The sequence below is a fragment of the Entelurus aequoreus genome, linkage group LG15, assembly GCF_033978785.1.
Source record: "Entelurus aequoreus isolate RoL-2023_Sb linkage group LG15, RoL_Eaeq_v1.1, whole genome shotgun sequence".
NCBI classification, from domain to species: domain Eukaryota; kingdom Metazoa; phylum Chordata; class Actinopteri; order Syngnathiformes; family Syngnathidae; genus Entelurus; species Entelurus aequoreus.
Window position 1 is genome coordinate 29,622,897 of NC_084745.1, and position 12,255 is coordinate 29,635,151.

Consider the following 12,255-nt stretch of genomic DNA (forward strand, 5'->3'; position numbering starts at 1 on the left):
TAGAAGTCAATCAGTTGCTACAACATGTTTGTATACACGTGAAAAGAACCTGAATAAGACAGATGGTAAAAAAAATAAATGACTAAGAATAAAAGGTGTCATAAAATAGCTGATTGCAGTCAGATAGTAAAAGAAAAACCACAGTAGCGATTGTTTCTTTCTGCACAGTTCTCAGCATCGTGTAGCCAAGTTCATCACCAGCGTGTGAACGCAGAAAGTCACTTAACATTAACACAGCAAAAATGTTACTGTGTTTTTCACAGTAAGACTACTAAAAGTTTACTCTTATATTACAATAAATGGCTGTGAAAAAAATTACACTACCCTTATATTTCACAGCAACTAACTTTTATTTCACTTTAAAATACTGTCAATATTAGATATGTGTTACCACATCTGAGTTATTGTGTAGAAATATGGGGAAACAGTAAATGTGCACTTCATTCACTAACGGTGTTACAAAAAAGTTAAATTACAATAATACATAACGTTGGATATATAGAACATACAAACCCTTTATTTATTGAATCACAAATATTGAAATTCAACGATTTGGTGCATTTGCAAACAGCTAAAATGATGCACAAAGCAAACTATAACCTGCTACCCAAGAATGTACAACAATTCTTCTCAACAAAAGAGGAGAAATATAACCTTAGAGGACAATCTAATTTAAAACATGTGTATGCTCGTACAACACTTAAAACCTTTAGTATATCAGTATGTGGAATTAAATTATGGAATGGATTAAGCAAATAAATCAAACAAAGCACCAATATGATTCACTTTAAGAGACTGTTCAAACTACAAGTGTTCACAAAGTACACAGAACAAGAATTATGATGAACATCTTGAACCCTTTTTTATTTATTTTTATTGAGACAAAGATAATTTATTCATTTAATATTTGTTCACTTACTACGGTATATTATTTGTTATTTATTTGTTCACTGTTACAGAAAACAAGGACATTGCATAAAATTGGTATGGTATGAAAAGGGGTAGGATTAAATAAGCTCTGCTTCCTCCAAATCCTTTCTGGACGTGCTGTAATGAAACAACTGGAAATATGTGATGAATTACATTGTACTGTATGCATGTTCGAAATAAACTACAACTGAACTGAACTGAAACACTGGATGTATATAACAATAACAATAAAACTACTATTGCAGAGTTACAGCATTTAGTTGGAACGTCATGGTAATTACCTGTAAAATCACAACTGTGCAGTTATGGTAAATTGCTGTACATATGTTTATACATATATTTATATATTTATTAAAACTGTATTTGTCCAGGGTATGTCAATTAACAGCATATTCTAATTTTCAATCCAGACATAGCAAAGAGGTAGCATTTACATGACATGAGATATTGAAGCATGATTATATCCTTTTACCAACAGAAATGCTAGCTATAGCTAATTTTGCTGGTATAAACTTCAGTCATATTTTGGACGCATGGTAACTTTTGACATATTAACATTAGCAACTTAGCATCCTAGCTTTTTTTAGCTCATTTTGCCCAAACACGCCTAGAGTCATATATTTTGTCACTGGACGTTTTCTGGCTTGCTCAGGGGTCGGCAACCCAAAATGTTGAAAGAGCCATATTGGACATATTTATACCAAAAAAAAATCTGTCTGGAGCAGCAAAAAATTAAAAGCCTTATATAAGTGTTATAATGAAGGCAACACATGATGTAAGTGTCTATATTAGCTATATTAGCCAACCTGACGCAAATCTTTGACAGAAATGTTGTATTTTAATTTTTATTCTACACATTTTTACAACATTAGAAATCATTAATAAAATGGACGCTTCTCACAGGATGAGATAACTTCTGGAAATTACTGGCTCAGAATGGCCAAATGTATAGATGTGTGTGTCCTAGTTAAAGGAAACGGCAGGCTGTTTTCTTCTAATGGATTTATTACAATCTTTGCAAGCTGTGTAATGTTTGCTGTGGTCTGGAACAACATGGCACACACACAACTATGAGAAATGCAGCCAATATTACATACAGATAATGTGTCAGGAGACATGCAAATATAAATTAAATACAGAGAGGACATAAGTAAAGAAAATAAAATGAGCTCAAATATACCTACAAACGAGACATAATGATGTAATATGTACATACAGCCAGCCTAAACAGCATGTTAGCATCGATTAGCTTGCCTGATAAGCCTGATAAGCACTCCAGAAAATCAATAAAATCAACAAAGCTCACCTTCACGCACAGAATAAAACGTTTGGTGGACAAAATGAGACAAAGAAAGAGTGGAATAAAACACATCTTTCAGTGGCAGCATCGGAGAAAGTTGTACATGTAAACAAACTACGATGAGTTCAAGGATCGCTGAAATAAGTAGGACAAAACGGCGCTTGTCAAATACTCTCATCAGTGAAGCACATATAACATAAACAGTGGGATTTCTAGCAACTAGGAAGGTTTGTGTCATGTTTGCATTCTTACAGAAAATATATTAAAACAAAAAAAACTATTTTTTCTTCATCTTTTTACATGTTCACACATCTCTGAAAGAGGTCCAGGGAGCCACTAGGGCTGACCCCTAGGCTAGCTAATTGTTAACTTTGACTGGTCGGCTTTCATGCGCAATTTTTACCAACATTTTTATACAGTAGTTGCGTTCACAGTGCAGGGTCGGATGTCCAATTTGTGATTTTTTTGGGGGTCAAATTCAATCTTTTTATGTAACCGTTCACATTACAAAAAAGTGTTTACGGAAGCTTCCTCTCCAGTCGGTCTCAGTACTGGCGGATTTACGGCAATTTCAAGGGTTTTGTGCAATAAAAGTCAACATTTTCTGAACTGAATTATTGCACATAGAAGATCAAAGGAAGAGGACAAGTACTTTGGCGCTGGCAGTAGGATATTTTGCTTCGATGTCACCTTGAAGAGCGTGTCGGAAACAGAAGTAGTGGAACTTTCACGTGAGTTCCTAAAACATTATTTTCACCCGTTTTATGCTCCATTGTCGACTATTTTGTCACCGTGTCTTTTGGCGAGTAATTATGACACTTATCGCTTTTTGATAATGTTCTGGTCGGATGAATGCGACCGGAGCGCAGGTATGTTCACATTGAGGACGCATCGCATATACTGTATATCCGATTTCATTCCACATACTAAAGAGGCCTGGGTCGGATTTGAAAAATTTGGAATTGCACTGTTCACATGGACATGAAAAAATCTGATGCAGGTCTCATATGGGCAAACAAATCGGAATTGACCTGTAGTGTGAACAAGGCCCAAGTTTTAATGATAATAAGCAATACAGTCATTTCACAATGAACTTTGAGTATGTGCTTTTACTGCTATCTAGTGTCTACTTTTAAGTCTGTGTGGCATAAAACGAGTAAAACATCTATCGTTAGTTTTCTAATTGTTGTTGAAGTTCTGTGCTTTTTGAGGTGAGGGTTACAAAGAACATTAATGCTCAGTGGCCTTGTGGTTAGTGTCCGCCCTTAGATTGGTAGGTCGTGAGTTCAAACCCCGGCCGAGTCATACCAAAGACTATACAAATGGGACCCATTACCCATGCTTGGCACTCAGCATGAAGGGTTGGAATTGGGGGTTAAATCACCAAAATCAATCAGTCAATCAAAGTTTATTTTATTGCGACCGGTGCAATGGACGTCGAGTGGATCTAGCATAATAGTGTGAGAGTCCACTCTATAGTGGGACCAGCAGGAGATCATCTTGAAAATGATTCCCGAGCGCAGCCACCGCTGCTGCTCACTGCTCCCCTCACCTCCCAGGGTGTGGAACAAGGGGATGGGTCAAATGTAAAGAGTAATTTCACCACACCTAGTGTGTGTGTGACTATCAGTGGTACTTTAACTTGAACAAAGCAATAAAATCCTAAGCCGATTCAGTGTTTTTGTAAAGTCTCAAAACATCACAACTGAAAAAGTTGCTGCAAATTCAAGCATTTTGGGCCGCAACAATCCCAAATTTTATCAGGGTAACACTTTTGTATGGGGAACATATTCACTATTAATTAGTTGCTTATTAACATGTAAATTAGTAACATATTCTGGGTTATACTTGTATAGCGCTTTTCTACCTTCAAGGTACTCAAAGCGCTTTGACAGTATTTCCACATTTACCCATTCACGCACACATTCACACACTGACGGCGGGAGCTGCCATGCAAGGCGCTAACCAGCAGCCATCAGAGGCAAAGGGTGAAGTGTCTTGCCCAAGGACACAACGGACGTGACTAGGAAGGTAGAAGGTGGGAATTGAACCCCAGTAACCAGCAACACTCCGATTGCTGGCACAGCCACTCTACCAACTTCGCCACGCCGTCCCTCTTATATAGTCATTATTAAGTACCTATTAATGCCTTATTCTGCATGGCCTTATACAACCAATAAGCCATTAACTAAGAGTCTTCCTTCAATAACCTCAGAATTATTACTTATTAGTAACCCTAACCCTAACCTGTTCCCCTAGTGTCCAAATAACTCTAAATTAAGTCTCTGTTACTTAGAATATGTTCCCCACACTAAAGTGTTACCATTATCATAATTATTATACATGGAAAAAGCAAGATAGAGCTTTTCTTGATGTCAACACAGACGCAGCCACAACATAGAGACCTGCTGGAAAAAAGTTAGGATTTATAAACCGAATGTGGGGATAAGGTGCCAAGAAAGAGTGGTCGTATTTGGACCAACTGAGTAAATGGTTTAAATTGCCCTTGCCGGCAAGCACAAGGAGCATGTCCTCCTTCCCAACAGGGTGAGCATGTCCAAACAGTTAAAGGTGGTCAAACTCAGAAACAGCTCATTAAAATCCTGCAGCCTAAGGTTCTCCAAGTAATAGAATCGAAATATGTGGTAGGGGATGAAGCACACCACCATGATGATGACGAAGCACAGGCTCTTCAGCTGAGCGCCAAAGTCCTGCTGGGAAGTGCAAAACTGGTGGTGCTTCCTGTATAAAAGCCACAGGATGTTGACTTGGAGGCCGCAGAGCACGATGGTGACCGTTATGAACAAAGTACTGATGATGTAGTTGATCACCTTGGCAGTGGTGTTTATCTTTTTGCCAAATCTGAAGCAGTGAGCCAAGCTGTCAGAGTCTGTATTTTTACCGTAAACGAAACAGATGATGCAAATGACGCAGACAAACACCAGAATCCACACCACGACGCTGGCAGCCAGTGCGCAAATCCTCGGCGGGGACGCCATCGGCCCACGCCTGCCGTAGAACGCCAGCAGGCGCGTGACCAGGATGACCACGTAGAGGCTGAAAGACATGTACATGTGGATGTGGATCATGCTGCTGACCACTTTGCACCAGCCTAAGCCGAGGCTCCATTGCTGAGTCGCGTAATAATAGATCCGGAACGGCACGGTGAGGAGGAACAGGAAGTGGGCGAAGACAAGATTGAGCACCGCGATGGACGTGGTGGACGCCGTCCTGAACTTTATGATGAGTATTGTCAGACTCAGGCTGGTGGCGCCAATGAGCAGAACCAGCGTGTAGATGACGATCAGCACCGTGTTGTATTCTTCATTGGGCCCTGGCGTTACCGTGTTCTCATTTCGGGGGATTTTGGAGGTCAGGGTTAGAGATGTAGGGGTGAAGGTTGAGTTTGAGGCCATCTGAAAAGGAATAGGGAAGGAACAAGGATTGATAGATTTGATTGAATGGCAGTATTTACAGACAATGACCTTTAATGTTATGATTATGATACTTATTATTTAAAACTAAATGACCAAGTATTTTAGTAACCAGTAATCTAACACGATATTTCCAAACCAGTAATCAGATTAAAATTACTCATTGAAAGTCACTGTGCGTTACTATTTATGTAATTTTCCTGAGCAAAATTGGAGCAAAGTTATTTATTGCTTTTTCCTTGCATCTCGGGGATTGACTGCATGCACGAGGATAAGTCGCGTGTAAAGCGGAGATCAGAACCAGGAATAAACGTTCTTTCTAGGATTTCTAGGGGACCCTAAACATCTCATATTCTCGACTGATAAAGTTTTCTTCTATTCAAAACAAGTATTTATACATTTAGTTTTTATTATTGCGGTTAGAAGTACATCAAAATGCTATCAACCATGATAGTTTTTACTGACGTGCAGACTTAATTCAGGGAGACCAAAACAGTTTTTTAGTAAAAATGAAGCAGAGTTACCTAAGAAGAACGGGGAAAATGCGAAGGTGATAAGAAACTGTTTTAATTATATACTGTATATATACCATACATATTGTCAGCACTTGGTCGAAAATAGGACTCAGATTCAGAGTGGAGAACAATCCGGCAGGCTTATATTTTGAAATGTTTCCTTTTCACCTCCTGAGTCAGGGCAATACACAACGGCTATAAACTTTAACAACTGGGCGAAAAGGTTTCACAAAAAGTGAACAAACCGAAAATCACTCTGAAAGGAGGAAACAAAAATATCAATCTCTAACTACACTAGCGAGGAATATAACTATGCAATTTAAACAACAAAAGACGCTCCAAAAGGAGGGAAAAACAATGGGTTATAAAGCTTCTACACTGTTTCTGATCTAGAGAAATAATTAACAAAAGGTCACTCAAAAATGAGGAAAATAAGAGACTGTAAAAGTAAACTGAACTCACCACTTCGACTTTAAAACTTTACAAACAAAAATGTACTCTGTTGAAGAGGAGAAAATACCCACTGGGTATTTTGAAAAAAATTTTGAAAATATATTGAAAATTCCCACTGGGGTGAGTTTTCCTTGCCCGTATGTGGGCTCTGTACCGAGGATGTCTTTGTGGCTTGTACAGCCCTTTGAGACACTTGTGATTTAGGGCTATATAAATAAACGATTGATTGATTGATTGATTGATTGATTGATTGATTGATTGATTGATTGATTGATTGATTGATTGATTGATTGATTGATTGATTGAAAAGGAAAACTTAAAATACCAACTTGGAAATTCAGGATCTGGATAACTCAGAGCAAGACGAGACAAGGCTTGGGCATGAAACTGGAGATGCACGAGACAACGAGACATTCTGGCTCAGAACAAAGGGAAGCATGGGCTTTTAAGACACATGGGAGTAATGGGGAACAGATGGAAACAATCAGGGATCAGGGATGACGTCAGACTGATGAAAAGAGGAAGGGCAAGTGGCCTGAAATAAGAGGAGAGTTACTTTTCAACTAAAACATGAAATTCATAAGACAAAAAAACCCAGACAAGACATCCCTCACCGCGGTGTGACACATATAGTATGTGTGTTCTTGCAAAATGTTTTTTAAGAATCATTTAAGAAATGGTTTTATTAAAAACATTAAACAACTATTATGTATTATTATTATCATTCATACCATTACTTTTATGAATTTTTGGTTGACCTTTTTTTAGTATTGTATTTGTATGTCTTCTCAAATAAATGCTTTGTAAATTTATATTCTAAATATTGTAAAGCTAGGATTGGGTTGGAGTTGGGGTTCCTCTATTTTCTTTTATTAAACTGATTAATATGTTGTGATTTTTGTAAATACAATTGTAAAAATAAATTTTTAGGCCAACACTGCGTGTACAGGTCGTACGCCAGCAGTCAAGAGGAGCATTTGTAGACTTTTTATTATCATTGATTATAATTTATACACCAAATATTATATTACGTGAATCGTGTTAAATCGAGAATCGAATCATGAGGCGCACAAAGATTCCCACCTTTCATAATTTTCACTTTTGCCCTTAGGGGCAAAAAGGTTTGAGCACTCCTGCAGTACATACTCCAATTAGACTGTATGCAATTCAACTCCAAGTCTCCTGTCAACAAAAGCAAAAAAACAGCAGGGTCTAATTAACACTGCTTCAAAAACATTGGTATTAACAGCTGTGGCTGTAGGCAACCTTCTAATGTATATTTTTTTAATTACCTCAACAACATATAACATCAGTGGTCAGTATCCAATAGTTTTTGTTTTTTTTACCTCTACATGCGCTTAAAAATGTTGATTTAACTACTCCGCACTGTTGTTTGCAATGAAATACTCTGCGGTTGTAATGCTGGCTGGGCAGTCGAGCACTCCAAATCATTGTTAAAGTTTGGTAATTAACCTATATGCAGTAGTTAGAATTCTATAAGTTATACATAAAGTGTTTATATATGTCAAGTGCAACTGGAGTTTAAAACTACCGGTAATAGAAAATAACTATTATGGAGAAATGCAGGGAATTGACAAGAACTGTAGCAGGTAGAACATGGATGTCCATAACATTGTGGAGTAAGCGCACACCATTGTGGAGCGACCACACCAGAATTTAAAGGGACCTTAATTACCGTAAAAGATGCGTAAGATCATCTTGGGTGGACAAAACCCAAAACCAGTGAACGTAGCACATTGTGTAAATCGTAAATAAAAACAGAATACAATGATTTGCAAATCCTTTTCAACTTATATTCAATTGAATACACTGCAAAGACAAGATATTTAATGTTCGAACTGAGAAACAACATTTTTTTTTGCAAATCATTAACTTAGAATTTAATGGCAGCAGCACATTGCAAAAAAGTTGGCACAGGGGCATTTTTACCACTGTGTTACATGGCCTTTCCTTTTAACAACACTCAGTAAACGTTTGGGAACTGAGGAGACCAATTTTTTAAGCTTTTCAGGTGGAACTATTTCCCATTCTTGCTTGATGTACAGCTTAAGTTGTTCAACAGTATGGGGTCTCCGTTGTCGTATTTTACGATTCATAATGTGCCACACATTTTCAATGGGAGACAGGTCTGGACTACAGGCAGGCCAGTCTAGTACCCCGCACTCTTTTACTACGAAGCCACGCTGTTGTAACACGTGCAGAATGTGGCTTGGGATTGTCTTGCTGAAATAAGCAGGGGTGTCCATGAAAAAGACGTTGCTTAATTGGATGGCAACATATGTTGCTCCAATTCCTGTATGTGCCTTTCAGCATTAATGGTGCCTTCACAGATGTGTAAGTTACCCATGCTTGGGCACTAATACACCCCCATATCATCATAGATGCTGACTTTTGAACTTTGCGCTTATAACAGTCCAGATGGTTATTTTCCTCTTTGGTCCGGAGGACACAACGTCTACAGTTTCCAAAAACAATTTGAAATGTGGACTCGTCAGACCACAGAACACTTTTTCCACTTTGCATCAGTCCATTTTAGATGAGCTCGGGCCTAGCGAAGCCGGCGGCGTTTCTGGGTGTTGTTGATGAATGGCTTTCGTTTTGCATAGTAGATTTTTAACTTGCACTTACAGATGTAGCGACAAACTGTAGTTACTGACAGTGGTTTTCTGAAGTGTTCCTGAGCCCATGTGGTGATATCCTTTACACACTGATGTCACTTTTTGATGCAGTACCGCCTGAGGGATCGAAGGTCACAGGCATTCAATCACTGCACGTGACCAGTGGTTTCTCCAGATTCTCTAAACCAGGGGTCCCCAAACTACGGCCAACGGGCCGGATACGGCCCCCCAGCGTCCAAAATCCAAAGTCCCAAGTTTAAAAAAATAAAAATAGTTATTTTTTTATTTTTAAAATGTTTTATTTTTTTAAATTTGTCCTTACTAGTCCTTTTTCTACCGTCTCCTAGCCACTCAGGCAAATCATATTGTCTAAAAATGCATTTTACCATCGATAACATGACATGCAGCAAGTGCGCTCTTTAAGTCAATTAGTGTGTGAGGAATATATATGTATGTATAAATATATATATATATATATATATATATATATATATATATATATATATATATATATATATATATATATTATATATATATATATATATATATATATATATATATATATATATATATACACACACACCCATATAGACACATATATTATATATATATATATATATATATTTATACCTACCGTTCAAAAGTTGGGGTCACATTGAAAGAAAGCACTGTACTTTTCAATGAAGATTAACTTTAAACTAGTCTTAACTTTAAAGAAATACACTCTATACATTGCTAATGTGGTAAATGACTATTCTAGCTGCAAATGTCTGGTTTTTGGTGCAATATCTACATAGGTGTATAGAGGCCCATTTCCAGCAACTATCACTCCAGTGTTCTAATGTACAATGTGTTTAGCTCATTGGCTCAGAAGGCTAATTGATGATTAGAAAACCCTTGTGCAATCATGTTCACACATCTGAAAACAGTTTAGGCTCGTCACAGAAGCTACAAAACTGACCTTCCTTTTGAGCAGATTGAGTTTCTGGAGCATCACATTTTGTGGGGTCAATTAAACGTTTAAAATGGCCAGAAAAGAGAACTTTCATCTGAAACTCGACAGTCTATTATTTTTCTTAGAAATGAAGGCTATTCCACAAAATTGTTTGGGTGACCCGAAACTTTTGAACGTAGTGTATTATATATATATATATATACACATATAGACACATTATACATATATACACATATATACATATATATATATATATATATATATATATATATATATATATATATATATATATATATATATATATATATATATATATATATATATATATATATATATATATATATATATTATATATACACATATATATATATCACATATAGACACATATACATATATTCACATATAGACACATATACATACACAAATATACACATATATATACATATATACACACATACATATATACACAAATATACACATATATATACATATATACATATATACATATATATATACATGGACATATACATAGACGTATACACACACACACACATATACACATTTACATATACATATATAATATATAACAAATATAATGACAATAAAGTCCATTCTATTCTATATATACACGCACACACACACACACACATTTACATATAATATATATATTGCGCGGCCCCCAGCCAAATTGTTTTACCCCAATGCGGCCCCGGAGTCAAAAAGTTTGGGGACCCCTGCTCTAAACCTTTTGATGATGTTACAGACCTTAGATGGTGAAATCCCTAAACTCCTTGCAATAGCTTGTTGAGAAATGTTGTTCTTAAACTGTTCGACAATTTGTTCACACATTTGTTGACAAAGTGGTGACCCTCGCCCCATCCTTGTTTGTGAATGACTTAGCATTTCATGGAAGCTGCTTTTATCATTTTTCATGGCGCCCACCTGTGTGATGTTCCAAACAAGTGTTTGATGAGCATTCTTCAACTTTCTCAGTCTTTTTTGCCACTAGTGCCAGATTTTTTTAAACATGTTGCAGGCATTAAATTCCAAATGAGCTTGCCAAAAATAACCAAAATTATCAGTTTGAATGTTAAGTATCTTGTCTTTGCAGTGTATTCAATTGAATGTAGGTTGACAAGGATTTTCAAATAATGGTACTCTGTTTTTATTTACCATTTACACAACGTGCAAATGGTAAATAAAACTTTACTGGTTTTGGGTTTTGTACATAATCAATCGTCTATCTGTAAGATTTGCCTAAATGGTTGCTGCTGTTTGGATGCTCAGGAGTTAACTCAAATTAGGCGGGCAGGAATGTACAACTAGGATGGGGAAAGGGTTCTATTAGGACTTCAACTATTTTGCCGGATTTCCACAAATAAACAAATAGTGATCAAAACAATACCTTTCGCCTGATGACATTACGCAAGTTACCTAGTTTTTATAAACAATGATAAAATCATAAGAAGCAACTCAGCACTTTGACCGAAAGGGAGAAAAAGACATCAGCACACTCATCGTCGTCTAAAATTTGAATTTTTTTCAGCAATATTTACTTCATTTGTTTTTATGATTCTCCAGAATAATAGAGACAAACATATCAAAACGTATTAAAAATGTACCTTTCGCTCCTTGAAATGCCTAAGGACAAGAGGTCTCCGGTTTGTTTGTTTCCTCTGCTGCTTGGATACGACCGTAATCAGGTGGCAAGTTTCTGCCGAAATATTGATGTCAATAATTATCCCAGATTGCGTATGTATAAGCCAAGAAGGCAACGATGAGTGTTTTATGAGTTAATGCCCAGCGTGAGAGTGTGTGCAAAACGGTAATTGCACACAATGCAGTCAAACCACCAAAAAGTACTGCTTCCTCCTTTTAGTGATATGTGTACTCTTAAACCAAGTATCAGTTTGCATGTTATCTTAAATCAGCACATTATAACCAGCTGACAAAGTGGTGTATATACCAGAAATATATAAGACATACAGTATATATGTGTGTAAATATATACGTGTGTGTGTGTGTGTGT

General features: G+C 36.8%; 1 protein-coding gene across 1 annotated transcript; it reads right to left on the reverse strand.

Annotated features, from left to right (window-relative positions):
• Positions 1–4,472: 4,472 nt before the first annotated feature.
• Positions 4,473–11,995, reverse strand: LOC133630430 (probable G-protein coupled receptor 141). The gene is made up of 2 exons (XM_062022016.1): positions 11,849–11,995; positions 4,473–5,646 (listed from the first exon to the last, which is right to left on the reverse strand). The coding sequence occupies exon 2, from the start codon at positions 5,644–5,646 to the stop codon at positions 4,726–4,728; it is 921 nt and encodes a 306-aa protein (XP_061878000.1). The 5' UTR covers positions 11,849–11,995; the 3' UTR covers positions 4,473–4,725.
• Between the last annotated feature and the right edge of the window lie 260 nt (positions 11,996–12,255).

Bases quoted from the DNA above. Each gene is read 5' to 3' on its own strand.
- LOC133630430 (XM_062022016.1), bottom strand. From the start codon at position 5,646: ATGGCCTCAAACTCAACCTTCACCCCTACATCTCTAACCCTGACCTCC.